Source organism: Castor canadensis, chromosome 3, assembly GCF_047511655.1.
Source record: "Castor canadensis chromosome 3, mCasCan1.hap1v2, whole genome shotgun sequence".
Taxonomy (NCBI): domain Eukaryota; kingdom Metazoa; phylum Chordata; class Mammalia; order Rodentia; family Castoridae; genus Castor; species Castor canadensis.
The window spans coordinates 116,560,299-116,574,354 of NC_133388.1; the positions used below are offsets into that span (position 1 = coordinate 116,560,299).

Genomic DNA, 14,056 nt, shown 5'->3' on the forward strand with positions numbered 1-14,056 from the left:
TGATAAAAATACCAGAGTATGAAATATGATAGAAGAAAACAGAGAAAGTCATCAAAATCCATAAATCTCACAATTTCCACATACCAATGAAACATGATCATTATATCTAAAACTTATTGATTAGAGAACTCATAAATACTTAGCAGCTAAAAACTTATAAGAAAATGCAAAATGGTGGGCTTTTAAATGAACTAAAAGATGAAATGAAATAGAGACAACAAAATTTAAATTTTCATTGCAAAAGTTAAGCCAACAAAATTTGGTAAGGAGCAGTAAACCACAAAGGATTGTGGGGTTTGACTGTAATATACTTCAAAGCTTTGAATCAATTTTTCTCTGTAAGGAATCACATAGGCCAGCTATTTCAGAAGCGAGAATTTATTTTCCTAATTAGAGGAAGGAGGCTAGACTGGTGTAAAACACTTTACCAATGCACGGGCCAATTACCAATATTAGTAGATGAAATAGTCTGAGGCTCAGATTAAGGATAACAGTAATAGAAGAGCAGGGCAGAGATAATGCAATGACTGTGATTTAGAAAGACGCAGAGAGCTTTCCCAACTCCACCTGTAACCTGGACGTGTGACAGAAAGACTGGATATGCTAATAAGGAATGTGATGAAAGGTGGGCCTGTGGTTATAAATTGCTTTTTTAATGGTGATGATAGTAGCTGACATAGAGTATAATAAGAAGATGAGAATGTCAGTATCAATTTTTATTAGTGCCATGAACGATATACAATATATTTAAATTAGCTTCATTTGTATTGGTATTTTTGTAAGTAGTCTCTCTGGAAGCAATAACATGTCCAATGCATTCTAAAAAGAAGGACTAAATAAGGTTGCCAATATTCTCCACAAAATAGTTATAACTTTTACCCTGGGAAAAATATGCCACATTTCCTTGGGATACCAGAATTCAGGCACCTGGCTATAATTCTGAATCAACAAACCAGGGGAGTAAATTGGAAGAGCAAGGGTAGGGAATGGGATAAAGCTACACAAAAGTTGTCCCCAAATTAAAAAAACATTAAAAATATAAATCATTTCTTTCTTCCCAAGATGTATAAGAATGAGAAACAGGGTGTATGTCTGGGTTAACTTAAGCCACTTAAGAACAGCTTGACACCTATGAAGCCAAAGCATTAAATTAATAGTGATCATCACAAATAAACAAGTAATTATAAAATTTACAATGATCAGTTATAATTTCTATAAGCTGGATCTTATTAAAGAAAACAGGAGAATTTGTAGGCTATCCTAGTCATTATTACCTTCTTTCTGAGTTACTTTAACAAATTAGCGAAAATGGAATGTTCCACAAAAATGATTTTTAGAGAATTAGGAGAATAAGAAATATTATAATTTAAAAATAAGATTTAGCCTCTGTTTAAGCTTTAGAAAATGAGGCTGTTGAAAGATAAATCAGAAGGGCTAAAATGTGGAACTTTGGAAATCTGGCTGCTTGAGGGTGTAGACCAGGAATGATTTCCATCCACACAGTGCTAACTATGGGTGAGAGAAGAGACTGAGGAGAATCTGCCTTGGGAGCCAGAAGTTTGGATTACTTAGTAGTTGCACAGCCTCATATGTGCTCACTTTATTTCTCTGGAAATTGGACAGTCATAGATTCTACCTCATTGTGAGGATTAAGGGGGAAGCAATTGAATGCTATAGGAAAACTTGACTATCTGGCACAGAAGACCTCAACAAATCACTATAATGATTACTGCTAATAATATGATTAAATAGTAATTTCTTTTTCTTCACAAAGTTGGATTAAACATTCTCCCCACAAATTTGCTTCTTTTTGTTAATTCCTTCTTCTCTCCAAATTATATATTTCTCCTTAGGTCAATGCACACACATTAATTCCTTAAAAGTTCTCTGTTCTTTCCAAGTTATTCTTCAAGACACTTCACTAAAATGCTCTCTTTTCTCCTCTGAATGCTCTGACTTCCTGAGAAGATTGGTGGTTACTTCCACAGGTGAGCTGGCCATGTGATCACAGGCAGTTTCTAGAGTAGACCACCAGGTACCCACCCCAAACTACTGCAAACATCTATGTACTTTGGGCGCACAATCATTTCGAACTTCTCTTGACCCTTCTAACCACAGGCCAAAAAAGGACAGGAATTTTAAATAAGAGCAGACTTAAAAGGTAAGAATTTAAATGAACGAAGCAGTTCAAAACTTCATTCCTGCCCAGTGTACGGGTGTACTATATCAAAGTAGTTTAAACACCAATATTCTGAATGATGACCTCGAGAACCCATGCAGGCTGTAGAATCACTAGCAGTAAACTTCCACAGAGAAGAGCATCAGCAAGAATTCTAACAGACAGGTGTCCACTAAATGGGTGGGCAACGCAGGGACAGAATGAATCATATGCAACAAGACAGCTCATGCTTGGAAACTCACCTAGCACAGGTGTCTGGAAAAAGAGCTAAGTAAATTGTTAGCGCTTTGTTAGTGCTAAGTAAATTGTTACTGCAAGTGGGTCAGACTCCGTTACACACCCTCCATTTTTAAACCTTTCCCTGAGAACACATATAGACTGTTGCTGCTTTTTGAAAGGCAGACTAAATGGTGAATTTGCATTTGGAAAATGGGTAAGGGGAACAACTGGTTCCTGACAGATAATGTATCATCAGCCTGTGATTCTTTTCTTTCTTTTTTTTTTCTAAGTATTTTTGTTTTCTTGTTTTTCTTTTTAAAAATTATACCTTGGTAAAAAAAAACTCCATGAAAGAAAATCGATTTGAAATTATTCTGCCAAATCTAATAAAGTAGGACTTTCAAAAATATTGTCTGAGGTGTTAGTGTACAGAGTCTAAGGTAGAAGTATGGGCTGGCTCAAAAAACCTATTTGTCACCTTATCTTCTAATGTGCAAGTTAAAAAATAATGTGGGTATGTGATGGACTTATCAAATTATTTAAAGCAAAAAGTGGATAGCTTAGGATCTGGGTTATCCACTAATCAGTACACAGATGATAGTTCAGTTCATGGACCCCCAGTGCAAAATCCTACCACGCAAGAAGTGTGGAAAGAGGATGCCCACTGTCCACAAAGAAAAGTGGGAAATTACTCATATTATGGCAAAATGTTGTTGGGTTTTGTTATGAGAATATTATATCAAATTGTTCTGTGGCTCCATTATCAGTACAGTTGTTCCCTTTCTCTGCCTCCATGGTGTTCAGAGACAGAGATGAGGTGAAATCACCCTTTGGCTTATTCCTCATTCTGAAACAAGGATTCTGAGACTGAAAAGACCAACCATTCTAATGATGAAGCCCAATCAATATGAGGAAGAGTCATGCAGAGCACATCTTACCTGAGCTCCTGGATTAGAGAATCCATTGGCCCTGTTCACAAAAACAGAGGAAAAAGGCCCAGTCAGCTGATGATTTTCCAAAGGATAGATTGAAACTTTTTCCCACTTAGAGATAATACCCATGAGCAGTTAATAGACCCCACGTGGCTTCTCACTGGGTAGATTGATCTTTTCTTCTTGCAGTGGTACTTTGAAGATAAAAGGACAGATGGACAGGGCCTAGACCAGACTCGCTTTGGGTTTAGTGACTTGGATGGTCCTGAGCCATGTGGTCATGGATTGGGCTTTCTGAGTACCTGAATTTACAGGTCCATTGAAAAATTACAGGAATAAAAAGGACTTAAATAAGATTTGTTTTTAATAGAAAATTATTCAAAAGAATTCCATTACTTTTTGTTGTTGTTTATAGTGCTGGAGATCAAACCCAGAGCTCTTAGCATGCTAGACAAGTGCTCCACCACTGAGCTACACCTCCAACCCCAAGATTACATATTCAATAATATTAAGCAAGCATTGAAATAAGACCAGTAAGGCTTTACTAAATGGTAGGTGCCAAAATTTTATTGTAGGCAGTTCCTACATATAAGAGAGGAATAAACTTCAGATAGGTTAATATCAACAACCTTCGAAAGATGAGAAAATTACCAGAAAAAAAAAAAAGCTTTGATTTTTCTGACTGTAATGCTGGGAATTAAAGGATCCCGTGTTTTTAAGTACCTGACTATACAGAGGACATGCAGCGTGTGGAGGGAGACAACAGGTGACTTCGAAATCACTCACGATTCACAAGAATCACTTCTTGTCTAGAGAACACTTGAGCTCTGTTTAAGGCTACATATGAACATGCCAAAAGAATTCAAAGTTCAAAAAGAATTGCAAGGTAAAAGACCCACATTTAAAAAGTATGATAGTGTGCTTTGAGATATCAAAATATAAGATTCCAACAATATCTCTAGAATCCCAATATTTATGGCAAGTGTGAGTCTATCCTAAATAATGAAACAAACTCCTTTTTCTTAAATTTGTAGCTGGTGAGAAGTTTGCTGCACAAAAATTCAGGGTTCAGAAATATAAATATGAGAATATAGAGTGTCGTTACTCTCAAAGTAATTTAAACTAAAACTAGAAAATAATGCATGGTAAAACTTTCATTTGGGTAAAGAAAAATCCCATATTGTGTATAGCATTCTTCTGTATTTTGGGTACCATGGTGAGTGATAACCATTGTTCACATTTCAAATTTTAAAAAAAAGCAAAAAATCAGCCAGAACCTGGAGTGGTGGTACACACTTGTAATCCCAGCACTCAGGAGGCAGAGAGAGGAGGATTGTGAGTTTGAGGCTAGCCTGGACTACGTGAGACCCTGTCTCAAAAAAAATTATCCTTATCTATGTTAAAAATTGTGGAATTCTGGACTTCGATTAAAGAGAAATTATCTACCCTGATTACATATATAAACGTATAGTGAACACAACTGTTTCACTTGATCAGCTTTGTCAACCCCAAACCCTTCCAGACTAGTGCAGAGTGGCAGCCTGGCTCAGCAATCCCCAACAAGGAGGACACTGAGGAGGGTGGAGTGGGGACCCACCCAGAGCATTTTCAGAGCCATGGTAAATCTACAGTTTTCCATTCAGAATTAAGGGTCACAAAAATATAGCTAATTATAATAAAAGTTATTTTCCTTAAGGGGTGTTATTGCCAATCAATCCTGTTTTCCAGCTGTTTATATCATCAAGGGCCTGTTTATATTTCAATATTACATTACCATCTGTTGGTTACAAAAAGAGGGATAACCGGTAAGTTAAACCTTCCAAACATTACTTTGCAGAGCTGCTGGAAACTCCCAGCAGGGATAGTCAAAAAACAAACATCATCATTTTACTTGAACTAAGTAGAGATTGGGAGCCACTAAACTGAATAACATAAAAATCAAAACCAGCTTTGGCAATAAACTGACAATCGGGTCTTTTCCCTTGGTCACTAGAGGTCACTGTCATAATCGGAAGGTCTCCGTGAAGCACTCCTCCCTGGCTGAACCTTGTTTCACATCGTGCTCAAATCTACTCATGATTGCATCTGTAAAAGTGAGCATCATACACATTTGGCCTTTTCTGAGTCCTTCAACTCCTGATTCATGATATTTTGCCTCTCAATGCCAAGAGCCAGTGTCCTGGCTTGATTTGAATAAAAGAAGGCCCGAGGAAGTTGTAATCATCCTGACTACACGCTAGGGACCAGGACTGACACTTCCATCTTTCATGGTGTGATGGGCACGGTGTCAGGGAACCTGCTTTCTAACTCACCCTCTATTCCTTTAGCACGTGTACATAGCATTTTATCTTCAGCCTCTGCATCCATCTGTAACATGAACACAAGGTCCTGGGGTCATTCGTTGGCATTGATTAAAACATGAAAGCATGAAGTTGTAAAGGTCGTTATGAAAACAGAGTAGTAGCCTTGCACACTCTAGAATCTTATTCTGGCCCTACAGGGACCTAAAGGTGACTGTCCTCAAATACCACTAGTTTTAGAGCCACATCTAGAGATGTTGGAACCCTGAGAGAACAGTGACACGAGGGTAAATGTCCTTTGCAGAAGTGCTGCTTCTGGCGTTACAAAGATACAAACAGGAGTGTATTTGTCCCTTTCACCAACAGTGGTGGTGAAAGGGACAAAATCTCAAAGCTAAGCCAAAAGACTTCAGACTGATTTGCTAAAACTTAACTCCTTTACATTTCTAGATCACTTCTAAGTTAGGAAAAATAATTGCCGGGGTAAAAAAGCAACATGAGGGCAAACCCTTGTAAGGCCACCACAAAATATCATTGGAAATTTTGACTGTCAGCAATGACCTACCTCTACTCCCAGAACCCAGAAAAACTACTGATTATAATTACCCACATGCATAAAGAAGGTGAAATATGTCAGTATCAAATTCCCATTATTACTGAATATTGTCAGTGTAACCAAATAATTATCAAAGGGATGCAAAGATTTTCAAAGCTTTCTGTTTGCAGAGACTATAACCTGATGACATCCATTCATTTCTTTAGAATCCTCTAATCATCTCTTAGTTTAGTTCACTTCTACACATTGTCCAAAGGAATTCTTAAATATAAATAAGTTGTTTTGCTTGTTGAAAATCAGAGGCAGGCAGAAGGTGTACTCCGTGGCTCCCATCCTTAAATCCTGACAAGAGCTGAGGCAGTGTGACTGCCATGGTAATGGAGCCGTGTCTCTGCTCTCTGAGGCTAGGTTGTGATTGAAGGCACTGACCTGCCATAGACTTATAATAGGGGAGCAGGTGTGGCAATGATGGACTTTAATTTCCTTTAATAAACCTTTTATGTGCCACACTTTTACTGCCATTTGACGCTCTCCAAGGTCCTGCACATAATAGGTTCATTACTTTTGATTACTATAGTCTATTGAGACAAACAACTCCAGAACACACTATATATTATCTTCAGTTAAACCAATGTAGACTATTTATCCATTGTGCATTTTTTTCACCTGCAACACTACAGACGAAATTAACGACAGCTCTCCTGAGCTAAAACTATTAAAACCACCAGAACTCTTTTGTCATTGTTTCATAATAAACACCATACCAATCATGGAGCTGCTTTTTAAATTAGCAAACAAAAAGTGTTCACCACTTTGGCTGAACAGCAGTTGCTTTAGTCTAAATAAAATGGTTCATTGTTATGAATTTTTTAAAACTACACAATAAGAGAAAACAACAATAAAACAGAGGTGATTTTTTTTTCCTGTCGATTTTCCTTCTTTTAAAACCACATGAGTTTATGACAGATGTGACACTGGCTAAGATTAAAATGGCTTGGTTTACTCAGGATGGTGCACGCTGCATTGTGAAATCCCCTCCTCCCGGGAGGATCCCTGTTGCATATAAAGTGGTTCAACTCATGCAAGCGGCCTCCATGTGCCACACAAATAACTAGATTAAGAGAGATCGGTAGCATGTGAGGGTAAAAATGATGAAACCCATCAGACATTTCTGAGGAAGCGTCTCCCACGGGACATAGCCCGCACGACATCAGTCTATTATCCTCCACGCGGGTGCTTTAAACTCTCCTCAGCCACACTGAAAAATCTCACAAAAGGCAAGGGAAGGTTGAACTTCCTGAGTTTCTTTACCAAAACTGAAACACATTCTGCCAAGAGTGCCAGCAGGCGCACATAAAAGTTTCAGAAACATACTTAAATACAACCCTCTTTCTAACAGCTTGAAGCTGAGTTCTATTGTGCAAATCAGCTATCCAAGGGTCTGGGTGTTGTGGCCCCCCCCATGCAGTCATCTCCCCATTAAGGCGTGGAAGGAATGCATAAATATTCATGGACTTCCCCTTGACTGTGCTTGGAATGCTGGTCTCATAATTGCATTTTGTTGAGCTATTGTTCTCTTGTTGGTGTAGCATATACAACTTAAGTAAGCGTTTTAAAAACTGGTAACTTAGTTGCAATATTGTTTTCCAACTTAACCTGTGGGCCAAGGTAAGGTAGTGAAATGGACCAAGGCTGTAATGTGTAAGACATCTATTGCATCTTCCTTCTGCCCTTCCCCCGGAAGAGCAATACTTATTAAGTTCAGTGTCTTGTGGCTCCTTGGGAATAAAAAATATTGGAAACCTAAAGCATGTGTGTTTTTCTTTCCGGGGTGGAGAGTTCATGGGATGGTTCTCTCTCTTCACTCATTTCAATTCAGAAACAAGGTCTTTGTGGCCTGGGGATGTAGCTCAGGGGTGGAGCACTTGACCAGCACATAGGAGGCCCTGAGTTCCATCCCCAGCACAACAAACAAGCAAACAAACAGGTTTTTGTTTTCTACAGCCTTGTGCATGGAAACAGAAATTTCTAAGTATTCTTCATTTGAATTATTCCCAGGTTGCCCAGGGACCTTAATAAGTTACCAACTGATAGACTTAATTTTCATAAAATAAGACCTCATATTGAAATGGGTACCTTGTTCAGGTCATGGGTCATCGAAAGTGCAGTGATTTCTACCTCCGAGTGTATCTTGAGAACTGGGGTAGGGCTAGATTGTCACAGTTTCTAATTCCTCCAGATATAGCAGGGGCACATGATTATGGTATGATTCAGAAAAATGACCTAAATAATATGCAATGCAGCTTTTAAAATTCTACTTCTTGTTGTTTTAACTTTATATTTTCCCCCACTGAAAAAGGACATTTGATTACTTTTAGTGCTTAGGCCCTTAATACTACTGAAGAGACTGCAGTTAACTTTGTAAAACCTAAGGAGTTATTTCTTTTCTCAAAACATTTTTTTAGAAATCTGTTCTCCAGATTTCTTAGGATTTGTGTATACCTCATTCTCTAGTTTATGGATGAGAACCACAGAAGATGTTCTTTGAGATTCCTCGAGTGGATTCTTGCTGGTTTTGACAATCCACTTCTCAACAGAATAATAAAGATAAACTTTGCCACTTTTATTTTTCCTGATCTGAAACTACTTGAAGAAGGGTTCAATGTGTAATATTTATATTGAGAAGAGAGACAAAAGTTTTTGTTCACTATCTAATTCATAATAAAGCCACAAGGAAACTTTTAAAAAGACTTAATGCTCCAATTCTCTGTGGAAAGGAAAAATAGGAGAAATGTCAAGAGGAAAAAGCAATTTATGAAATAAAGAATGTCAAGAAGCAATACTTGGAGGAAGGACTGCAAGAATCAGAAATGGAAATATGACCATAGAATAAACCTAACTATTTAGTTGAGTTTAGAAAGCTCCTATTTAACATCTCTGTACACCAACACAGCCATATAGAGGCATACAAAGTGACTTCCTCATTTCTTGAACTTTACCACCTTTTCTTACTGGAGCTTGTACCAGGGGCAAAAGCAGACCTCTTCTATGTCACTCCAGTGCACCTGTTTTGGGGCTAAACAGGCAGAGTCAGAATTGTTTTTCTGGGTAAGGAAGACATAAAAGGAGCAAGACAGAGAACTCATGAATTCAACTTTGCTTTCATTCACTCAGACCACTTTCTGGTATGTGGGAAGATTTAGGTCCCTTTGACTTTATTTTTAACTCAAAATTGTATTTCAACCCTAAGGCATAAAAAAATTAAAAATTTTAAAAACTCAACTCTTCATTGAATATATAATCACTTCTTAAAAATCAGGTAAAATTGGTAATGTTGAAATTTTGTTTTTCCTTTCAACAGAGCTCTGTACAACAACCTTAGACTATATTTTATTTGTAGAAAAAGTCGGGGTGATCACGTTTTGAGGGCATTCTTTGAAAATCCTTACACAATGCCTGGTTAGGTATCTCCTCCAGGGACTTCTAATTTGAGAAGTCCTTCACACACACTCTACTTGCAATAACCTTTTTTCTTAACCGGGTTCATTGTACTCCTCTCCTGGCATGTTTGGACTGGCAAGGTGACTATCTGTGTTCTGTCACATTACTCTTGTGAGATGTCCCTTCAATACTGAGGAATTCACATAAACAGCGAGAGAATGTTCTGTGGCTGGAGAGAAAAGCTGCTGGGGTCCTCTCCATGAGGAATGCTTTATCCTCAGTGGACTCTTTCTTTTCACAAATGAATTAAAAACAATGAAAAGAAACCTAGGAAGGTGGACAAGGCTAAGTCCAGAAAATGAGACAACTAGATGATGGCAGTATATTGGAATGATATTTGTCCAGAGAGGTCCTGAGGACCATACACTGAGTCCCCATCCTTTTATGATGCTGCCTCTGTTCGTTCTAAACATAACTTTGGATCGGCCCAAGTTACACCATGTTTTACCTGACACACAAGCAAAATTTATGGGGAAATGAGCTGCAATAATAAAGGAGGCTGGTGGAGTGGATCAAGTGCTGGAACACCTGCCTAGCAAGCATGAGGCCCTGAGTTCAAACCCCAGTACCACCAAAAAAAAGAAAAAGAAAAGAAGAAAAAAAAAACCTGAAATAAAGGAGAATGTCGGCTTACAGAGAGTAATGACAAGCTAGAACATTCAGGTATGTTTTCTTTCCTTATACACTTTTTACTTTTCTAATTTTCTTTTTATAGATTTATTGATTTCTCAGAAAGCATAGGAATACATGCAAAAAGAAAACTTCTTAAGAAATATAAGCTCTTAACAAAAATGTTTTTCTTATACTACCTAGCTGACTTGCTTATAATTTTCCAAACTTTTCGCCCTCTATTTGGGGCACAACTAGTCCTGATTTTAACTCTCTGCTCCTGTATGTCTCTTATTATATTGTCTTTGATTATGCATAGAAAGCTAAGACATGAATTTATGGTTTAGGATAGCTCTCCTAATCTGTCCTATTCCCTGTAAATATCAAATCTGGAGGCAGAGGCAAATTCAGGCCACAATCAGAATAAGTAGAGTTCTCTGAGGGTCACAGATACGTACACCACCCACAGGCGAGATGGTTTTCAAAGGGAATTTTCTGGAGTCACTGGGAAATGCACAGCCAGAGAAGAAATCTTAGACCTAAGACAAGCTTAGGTAGTGATATACAGAGGATGCTTTATTTTGATTCTCCTTTTTGATTTCTGAGCTGTCACTGTTGTTTGAGACTTCCTCCTGTAACTTTGTACAACTGGCAGTGCTGAATATAAACCAAAGCCATATGTTTGTGTCCTTTTGCCAAATGACTCCAGCAAATAGTTCTATTATTCCCTTAGGTGGCCAGCGTGTGCCAAGGATTTCTATTAGTTGCCGTACCATGGCCTCAGAGTCACAGCTTTGTAACATTAGGGGGCAATTGCCAGTTTTATGTTTCAGGGGATCTTTTTGTGTGCATTTTTTTAATATACCCTGTTTAAAGATAACTTAGGGCAAGTAACACATAAAAGGGCCTTGGAATGTTTTTTCTTGCTCATATTTTCAGATGCATCTGTTGCAGAATATGTAGCTGTTAGAAAATAAGCTTCTTCATATACACATACATTATTTCAAACAGATTTGTCCCAAGGACAACCCCATTCCTTACTTTTCAGGGTTTGAAGGAAGGAATTAACTCTAGAAGTCATTGGAAATGCTTCTAAAATCATGCTTTTAAAATGTCTTACTTATTTTCTCCTAATCCTTAAGCAAACTAATTTCCAATACAAATGAATTCAAATTGGATTTTTAAAAATATTTCAACAACGAATCTTTCTTTAAGGGCAAACATATGTGACCAAACACCACACACCAATCAATATGCAAAAAAGGTTTGTAGCCTCAAAGGACTTCACCTGTTTAGTAGTTTAAAATATTAAATTGACTGGGTTCCTGACAAAAATCACAATTCTAAATTCAGTACAAACAATAAATTTCAAAGTAAATCCTCAGAGAGAGAGAGCACTGCTGCAAAGGAGAGCCTTTATACAAATTCTTTGATTGAATCCATTTTCTTCCAGTATACTCTACATTTTAATAAATAGGAAACATGGCCATACCACTCCCTTTTTCCAGGTAACTTGTGTGACAACTCAGTTTGCCCTGCTCAGTCAGAGTGGCTAAATGTCTCTGTTCAATTTAGTGAAAAATCCTGAAAGTCATTCTGTTAAGAGGAAAATTAAAATAAGGACAGCATACCAGGATAGACAATAAGTAGAAGAGGAATAATAAACACTGTGGTGAGCAATAATCCTTATGTTGACACTTTTTACCTTTAATTTGGTTGGACTACACTACAAAAAGAATAAAAAATATATCAAGCATCATTGGCTAAAAGGTTTTTACATTTTAAAGACAAGCCAAATTCATTTTCATCTTTAGTGCCAAACTCTATGTAGATAATACACTATTATTAGTGTATTACGTTGCTGGGGACTCAACTCAGGTCTACCATTGAGTGATATTCCCAAACCTATGATTATTTTTGTTATTATTTACTATTTTTTATGGTGCTGGGGATCGAACCCTGGCCCTCATGCATGCTAGGTAAGTGCTCAACTGCTGAGTTAAATTTCTAGCAAATTATTGCTATTTTTTTTTTTTTTTGGTGTTACTGGGGTTTGAACTCAGGGTCTCATGTTTGCTAGAAAGGCACTCTATCACTTGAGCCACTCTGCCAGCCCCCTGCTGTTATTTTTACTTTTAGTCACCAAAAGAAAAAGTTAAGACAAGATTTGCGATGTACTATATTCAGGAAGCCACAAATAACAAAATATATCCTTTTGTTACTTGGAGTTCTTTTCAATAAGGTCATCATAAAATGCGATGATAGTTGGATGTGGTGGCACCCACCTGCAATCCAGTTGCTCAGAAGGCAAAGATCAGGAACACTGTGGTTCAAGGCCAGCCTTGGCAAAAAGTTAGTACAACTCCAGTTCAGTCAAGAAGCTGGGATTGCATGATGGAGCATTTCTGCAATCCCAGCTACTCCAGAGCCTTAGGGAGAAGGCCCACCCTGAGCAAAAATGTGAGACTCTATCCAAAAAATAACAAGGGAAAAAAGGGTTGGGAGCCTGGCTCAAGTAGTAGAGTGCCTGCCTAGAAAGGAGGAGGCCCCAAGTTCAAACCCCAGCACGGTGAAAAAGAAAAGTGCTCCTAATCTTTTGGCCAATGGTTTAACTTTTTTCCCCAAGGAAACAATTTGTCCTTGATTTGCTTCCCCACCAGCTACGACACACAGAGCTGCATCCCCTCTATTTGGCCCCAGGGATGGAAACAGAGTCTGTTTCATGAGTTCATTTGGCTCTTGAGAGAAAACTTTGAAATTCAGTGTAGTGCACCCAACAAACCAGAGAGGGCCTATTTATACCAACGCCGTTGGAGAACGTTGACAGCTGGCGGTTCTGGCACTTTAAAACACAAGCCACCAACCTTCCTTGCAGATTTGTTGGCCTGGCCTTTCCTCCTCTGCGGTGCAGTGAAGCGCTGGCCTCTGAACCATAGATGCCTGTGTCCCTTGGAGGCTGTGACCAGACATGAAGCAGATGCTTCCTCAGCTCCAGGCAGCCACCTTAGCTCCTGGGGAGAGACGGAAACACGGTCACAGGACACAAGATGGGAGAGGGGAGCACAGGAGCTTGGGAATGCTTAGTTCATGTTTGATTGCAACTTAAAAGAAAAAACGTTTTCCTCTACAAATGTTTTTGGCCCATTGTACCACACCCTTGGTTCAGAAAGAGTTCTGGAGCTTTCCACCTGCCTATTCCCCTTTGTTTGCCATAACTAACCTAAAACAAAAGATCCCGGGAAGCAGTCACTGGTGAACAAAGCTCTTTCTAAATCCTCAAAGTAGCGCCTTTTGTCTAAGTGCCTATCACGTTATGTATTTATTAGCAATATATTTTCCATTTATTTTCTCAAAGATTGCCAATAAAAAGCTGAATCACATGAGGGAGTAGCAGGAGCCTCTGAGTTCTCTGACGTTGGACTCATTAGCATCCCAATACGCACACAGCAGCCCATCCTGGGCACAATTGCAATTTTTTACTACTTTTAATAGGGTTCTCAGAGGGCTCATTTTCAACTTTCTTCAGTGGTTAGTTGGATCTCCAGGGAAAAGGAGCTTCCTGACATTCACAACTTCCACTCCACAGCCCGGCCGTTTGCTGTCAGATGCATCAGCTCTCTGCCCTAACCCCCATCTGCTGTGGTTCCCCCCTCCCTGGGGACAGAGTGGAGGCAGCACAGCTGAGATCAGCCTGGATAAGTGCAGCAGAGGGCGCCGAGAAAAGAGAAGTTTAGGAATATGATTTGACACAGGGGCTCCA

General features: G+C 38.6%; 1 protein-coding gene across 3 annotated transcripts in view; it reads right to left on the reverse strand.

Annotated features, from left to right (window-relative positions):
- The window catches only part of St18 (ST18 C2H2C-type zinc finger transcription factor), a 104,361-nt gene extending 91,062 nt beyond the window's left edge, over positions 1–13,299 (reverse strand). For 2 of the 3 annotated variants that reach the window (XM_074068530.1, XM_074068529.1), the window contains exons 1-2: positions 13,161–13,299; positions 3,337–3,367 (exon numbers count right to left, since the gene is read on the reverse strand). In XM_074068530.1, coding sequence (XP_073924631.1) covers positions 3,337–3,367; positions 13,161–13,266 — 137 coding nt within the window. In that variant the 5' untranslated portion in view covers positions 13,267–13,299. Of the gene's footprint in view, positions 1–3,336; positions 3,368–5,642; positions 5,698–13,160 lie in introns of all 3 variants that reach the window. The other variant, XM_074068531.1, reaches the window with a different exon arrangement.
- Positions 13,300–14,056: the final 757 nt, after the last annotated feature.